Source organism: Pteropus vampyrus, unplaced genomic scaffold, assembly GCF_000151845.1.
Source record: "Pteropus vampyrus isolate Shadow unplaced genomic scaffold, Pvam_2.0 Scaffold113, whole genome shotgun sequence".
Taxonomy (NCBI): Eukaryota; Metazoa; Chordata; class Mammalia; order Chiroptera; family Pteropodidae; genus Pteropus; species Pteropus vampyrus.
In genome coordinates this window covers 2606171-2613073 of record NW_011888894.1, presented here as the reverse complement: position 1 = coordinate 2613073, position 6903 = coordinate 2606171, and the positions used below count along the sequence as shown (strand labels likewise).

The 6903-nt window shown below is 38.7% G+C and overlaps 1 protein-coding gene across 3 annotated transcripts in view; it reads right to left on the bottom strand.

The window, feature by feature from the left end:
• AAK1 (AP2 associated kinase 1) overlaps positions 1-6903 on the bottom strand; it is a 150869-nt gene that overhangs the window by 42586 nt on the left and 101380 nt on the right. For all 3 annotated transcript variants that reach the window (XM_023533832.1, XM_023533833.1, XM_023533834.1), the window contains exons 9-10: positions 4233-4336; positions 3174-3253 (exon numbers count right to left, since the gene is read on the bottom strand). In XM_023533832.1, the coding sequence (XP_023389600.1) occupies positions 3174-3253; positions 4233-4336 (184 nt within the window). The remainder of the gene's footprint in view (positions 1-3173; positions 3254-4232; positions 4337-6903) is intronic.

Below are 6903 nucleotides of genomic sequence, written 5' to 3'. Positions count from 1 at the left end.
GTAAGTAAATAATTCAAGATAATGGATTTGGGAAGTGTAACAAAAACTCCATTTTCTCTAATATACATATTTGCTTTTTTCCATGATAATATAATATTTAGCTGGGCATAGCGTCACCCAGAGTAAAAATCACATTGCCCAGTCTCTCCTGTAATCAGGTATGGCAATGTGTCTAAGTTTTGGCCTTACATGGATGTAAGCAGATTCTTATGTGGCAGTTTCTAGAAACCTTAAGAAATAACTGGTGCATGCCCTTCGTCTCTCTTCTACTTTGGCCATATCTCGAGCCTGCTGCTTGGAGCAAGAATGCTGCCATATTGGTCCATGAGGTCATGGCCATAACCGTGGGAACAGTAGAGTGGTGAGCCTGAAGAAGCGTGGGTGCCTGAGGGCTTCGTGGAATAGAATTGCTCTATCAGCCCTGGACTCTGTTTACTTGAGAGAAAAAAATAGTCATCTATCTTATATAAGCCACTGTCATTTTGGACTTTCTGCAACTCATAGGCAAATCTAATCCAAATTAATACAGGGAGGAATGCTGTGTGGTCTGCTTGCTTCTTGTGATAGCGCCAAAGCTCAGGTAGTGAATTCCATTCATATAGAGCAGTCCTGGCAGCTGGCAACGACCAACTCAGATCAGTGTGACTGTCCTTTGAAAATGCATTTTAGGGAGTATAGCTGATGTTAAGGCCAAAATAAACAAGCTTCACGAATATTTCCAAAATACATCTGGCACAGCCTCCATGAAATACAAATCAGAAAGCAAAAAAACTGGCCCTGTGTCCATCCCTGTGACATATCTCCAAGGTATGTCCACTCTGGACTCTGAGATTTTTCACTGGTATCCTGCCAGAGGGATGCTCCTGTACTGGGGGAAAAACGCATAATATAAAAGCTATCATGTTTGGGGAGGTTAACTTGGGAGAGGTGGGAAGAGAAATGGGACAGATGTTGAGAAAGGTGTAAGAAAGATAAAACCAAGAGTGAGAGAGGTGAACAGGCTTCTGTAGAAAACCAAATGTTAAAAACTTCCACTCTGGACTCCTCCTAAGGGTGACTGAAATCTTAAAGACACTAGGATTTGGAGTCAAAGAAAATTATATTTGAGTCCTAGCTCCCTATCTACTAACTGTATGATAATGAGCATGTCATTTAACCTCTTTTACCCTTGGGTCCCTTATGTGTAAAATGGAGAAAATAATACCAACATCATGAGGCAGATATGAACATCGAATGCATCAATGACTATGAAATCATTTACAAAATGCAGAGTGCTCAAAATGTTAGTTTATATGGGCCTCAATATGCTGTGAGAAAATACAGACCTTGAAGCCAGGAGATCTGGCTCTAAGTTGTCCTATCTGTGTGACTTTGAGCAAATCACTTAGGCCTCTGGCGGGGCGCAATGGAAGTCATACAGAGTGGACAAAGTGGGGATGCTGAAGGTCTGCTTCTTTTACTAAGCGCATATTGACTAACTACCTTGGCCAACTTAGAATTCTGAGTCTATTTTCTCATCCGTAAAATGAAAATAACAGCAACCTCATGAGTTTGTTTTAAAGGGAAAAAGTCATCTTATTTATGTAAAGTACCTAGTATGGTATCTGGTACAGATGATACCTCAATGAATAGTGGCCACTTTAAAAAAAGAGTTAGAAAGAAAAACCTACCTGTCAAAATCAGAGAGCAAATATGAAATTGCAAATGAAATCATTGTAAATTATAGCCAAGACAACTTGGACTCAAATCTCTTGGCTGTAAGGTCTGTGTATTCTTGCAGCATTATTGAGGGCCATACAAACTGAAAGTATGGGCACTCTACAGTCTCTAAAACAGTTTCACAATCATTGATGCAGTTGATGTTCACATCTGCCTTATGATGTAGGTACTATTCTCTACATTTACACAATAGAGGACCACTCAAATATTAGTTGTTATTATAATTTTTATAAATGTGCATGCTTTGTGGGAATGGATCCTTGCTTAGCCTCAGTACATACAATGTTTGGGCCTAGTACAGATGGTCATAAATCCAAAATACTAAGCTAGTAAATCAGTCCCAAAAGGAATACCCAGAGGTGAGCATGACAGACTTATATAAGAAATAGTCTACAAAGTAACAAAATGGATATAGTTTGCTCCAAAGTCTCCTTACTTTAGAGCCACATCAGCAAGCATTCTATAAATAGCCAAGAATTTTTTTTTTAATGTAGAAGTTACCCTTCTATTAAAATTCACATATTCCCATCTAGGGCATATTGCTGACAGTTCAACCCTATTGGTTCCTTGCTATGGGAGTGTGGTAGAAAAAGAAGAGTATAAATAGCTCTAAGATCACCCTCAGAATTTGCCATTTGGAAGGCCTGGTAGCATGAGAATGTGTCCTGTAGAACTTCGACTACAGGGGTGCAAAAGACCAAGAGATAGGCCTGTTCCTGGGAGACAGGGGACTCCTCTGGTAGCTGAGTTTGACTCGAGGACTCCCGACACCTTGGTGAACCTTCCTTAACTTGTGCGGCAATTTCTAGGTTACTTCCACCCAACTACCTCCTCCTCCTCTCTGAGTCAGACTTATATCGCCCCGATGGCTCTCCCAGCCTTCCCTGGCTCCCTTCCTATTTTCACTCGCAGGGGCATTTCCTCAAATAAAATCCTAGCTTCTTTAATCCTCTCTTAGCATCTGCTTCTTGGAAGACCCTAGGTTACACAGAATATGATTAGCTAAGATCCACAGGCTCTTTTGCTGTTCATGGACTCAGTACTGTGACCAGTACTCTCCTAATGTGGCCAGGGCCATAGAAAATAAGAAGGAAAGGGAGGTGTGGGGTTAGGGTGCTGAAGGAGGCTAAACGAAGGCTGGGACACCTGTTCGAACACTCCTGTACTAGCAAAGTAATATTTAAAGTCTGCTGTTGCCTCATCTCTGAATGGCCCTGGCCTATTCCCAAGCAAAGGAAACAGCTGTGGAGTCCTTGATTCTCTTTCAAATGTAGATCACTGTATTTCATTACATTCCTCCTGGCACTCTCAAAGAGCTTCTACCTAGAGGAGACAAAGCTTGTTTTCTTGTTCTGTGCAACCTCTGGTCATGGTGGTAGAAGAATCAAGAAATATAAGGCACCCTTCCCTGCTACAGAGGCAACCAAGTACATGCTCACTAAGGCATTTCTTACCTGGCCTTTGGCTGGGTCTTCTTTGCAGCTGCTTCACTGGCTTTCACTGGTTCAGGAAGCTTTGCAGGAATGGGAGAGTTCTATAGAATTGAAAGGAAATTTTTTTTAAAAAGGACATCACAGATTTCTTTGATGAGAAAGAGCCTGTCTCTAAGGAATGAGGTGCTCACTGCTCAGGCATGTGGTTCTAATATAAGAGAGTCTGACTGGTCAAGCTACTTTCTCTGACTCGATCTTATTAGTAATAAAGTCAATATTCTGAGCTCCATCTGAATGATTCCTAACTCTGATCCAGATGTGGGAGTGAAAGTGGAGTGTTAGCTATTAGCCATCAGAAGTTCATTATTGGAGAAACAAGCAAGACAATTTCACCTTAAATTTTACAGTCTTGGCATATGGTATGATCCAACTCCCTTGACTATTTTACTAATGGTGGCATCCATTAGTAAAATAGTCAAGGGAGTTGGATCATACCATATGCCAAGACTGTAAAAAGGGAGTTTGCAAGAACTGTACTCTGAAAACAGTGAGTGTAGAGCTTAGGAAAACATTCCTATGGCCTGATGTGTGTGGGGACGGCAGGAGAAAAGGAATGTGAGTTATAGATGGCCAATGGCAGAAGCAAAACCGAGAAAGCTCTGCCACAAGAAGGAGAAAAGAGACAAGGGGCTTCTGTTCCACTAGGCGTGGCGACAAGTCTCAAGAAAGCAGCCTGCCACCTCTAGATAAATGCAATAAGCATGTGGCTCTCTGTGAACTGTGAAAATTGACAAGACATTATTTGGTCAATCTTCACTGGAAGCGCTCAACTCCATCCCTAGGGTTTTTTTTTTTTTTCCCCCAGTGTAATTCCCTCAGTTTTATTTCCCACAGAAATTCTATGGGAAAATTGGATTCTCTTTATAGCAACTGCTTCATAATTAGTTCTGCTTGAATGCCCTCTGCCAGATAAAGCGAGAGATACATCTACATTGATTTAAAAAGCTGATTAACACCCTGGGAATTCTAAACGACAATTCAATGATGTTTACTTTCCCTAAAAAAGCACCTTTCACATACCTGTACATTTGGAATTGGGCATTCTTTCTTGAGTAGTTTAAATGAGAAGTAGGAGACCTGGTAAATATCCGGCCTTTTGTCAGGGTCTGGTTCCAACATATACCCTAAAGCAAACATATGTGAACTTATTTAGTAATATCCTAACACTTAGTACATTAGCTAGGAAGCTTAATTTCTCTACTACCAATATTTTGTTGTTTTTAAATTTTTACTTTTATTTCTACAAAATTTTTATTTCTCTTATTTCTATAAAAGTCAGATAGTACAATATAGCCCTTTTCCTCCACTCAGAAAGGGAAGTTCTCACTTTTCTAAAATTCTTAATATCCACAAAAAAATAACAAAATTTTTGAATTGCAACAAAGATATCTGAAGTTCATTTGCACTCTGTGTCTTGCACAACAGGGATTCAAACTCTCAATATAAAAATTACCAACTTTGTATTTTGGTCCCTAGGAAGTTACATGGTCTTGCTTATGGCCTCCTAAGTTCATATGATTTTGCTAAACAAACGGTCATTCTTGATAATTATAATCAAAACTCAAGTTTTATGAATTTATTTATTATTCTTTTGTTGGAGATATGAGCTGGTCTCCAATCTAAAAGAAATCACGAAATAAAAAATACATCTCCATTTTTACCATGATCTATAGATCATTTGTCTGTCTGCAGCTGCCCTGTCTGAAGCTGGAAAAAGCCTCCAGAAAATATCTTTAAGAAGACATGCAAACACATACGTATATATATACAAACAACAATGCAAGGCGACTTATTGCTCAAGATATCAAATGAATGGTTTAGATGCTAAGTTCAGAAAAAAATGATGAGGCTGCAGTCTTGTGATGAAGGCCTTGCAGAAGAGGGAGGACTTGAGCTGGTCTTTAAAGGCAGAAAAGAATTTAGTTAGTCAGAGGAAAGCAGAGAAAAAGACATTCTATGTAAGAGAACAGTCTGAGCAAAGATGGACTTGGAGAAAGGCAAAAGAATGCCTTGTTACAGGAAACAGAGGAGCCAGAAGGCCAGGGCAGAGGTATCTTTGTCAGAGACTACAGGGAAATAAGGCTGGGTGGGTGGGATGGAATCAGAATATGAAGGATCTTAAATGCCATACTAAGAATCTGGGCCTACTGTAGCCATGACGTTTACTCAATCAGGACATGACAGGGTGGCATTTTAGAAGATGAATCTTATGGTAAAGGTGTTTTGGATAGACTGAAGAGAGAGGGGAGAGGCTATGGCCAATCCACCAGTACAGGCATGAGCTGACAGTCTGTACATCCTATCGTGATAATGATGAAAATAGAGAGAATGTAATGAAAATGGGAAATGCCAAAGAAAGAACAAATGATATCTAAGAAATTCTCTTTCCTTCCTCTTGCTAGGCAAATCTAAAGAAAACCTTAAATTTCGGTTATCCAGACTCTAATGGTGACACCACTGAGAGAAATTGAAGAGGAGAGGGAAACTTTAAACTGGGAGTAAAAGGGGGTGGTAGTGGGGTGGGTGACGATAAATTTAATTTTAGACCTGTGAGTTTAGGGTGACAGAAGAATTTTCAAATAGTTTGTAAACTGAAATAGATTGGAATTTAGGAAAGATGTCATGTTACAGACATTCATAAAGAGTTGTTTTTCTTAATATGAATTTTCTGCACAAATGTTAAAAAGAAAAAAATTTATTACCCAAATTCCAATCATTCTAGCATCAAATTTGGCCATCTTCCCATATTTCTTTTCAATCTCATTTGCAATTCTAGCATAGATATAATGCTTTACCTCTGAAAACAACTCAACGACCATTAAATGCCACATTCCATTCCTTTAAATATCCCCTTCCCTTTTTTATTAATAAATGAAAGAGGTTGGTTGATATAATTGGCACAATGGAATGGGTAGTCACTAAAAAGCTGTAACTATATTAACTTGGTTAAGTTACTTATACTTTCTTAGCTTCAGTTTCCTCATTTTTGTAATGGGAATAATTACATTTACTATATAGTGTTTTAAAAATGAAATGAGGTACAAGTAGGCCCTCAACAAATATCAGATGCTCTGCCCTACATTGGCTTCTATTTTCTCTCACATCCCCACCCAGGACCCCAACTCAGTTGCTCAGGATTTATAATCCATAATGGTTAAAATTTAGATGCCACATATCTTGACTGATATAAAAAGATTATTTTTAAAAAAATCTCTGTTTCTTCAGCATTTTAGTACAGGGTCTTATGCAAAGATTACTTATTGTACCATCTGGTTACTGAACATTAGCACATATGCTTGCTATGATGATGCAAAGGAGTAGGGAATTGAAAAAAAAAAACATTTTAAACAAAGTGTGGAGTTTAAATGCTTGTTATCAAAATCCAGCGATTAACCTAAATGAGAGGAAAAACCTAGTTTCATAGTTATATAGTCTTAATTATGTATTCACTCCAGCCAATGTATTGCAATCATTTTAATTTGAGTTGCTTCCGGTTTTGCAAAGATAAATTTCTTATCATTTGATATGAGTCAGCTGGACTCCTTTGGTTCCAGAGCTTTCATATAGACTGCAAGAGAACAGAGCAATACTGTACTGTTCAAAGCATAGTCAGGATTTCTGCTCAGGTGGCTGGCTCAGGTGTAAAACAGTTAATATTTCTAACCAAAAAAAATCCCCATCATTCTCATTA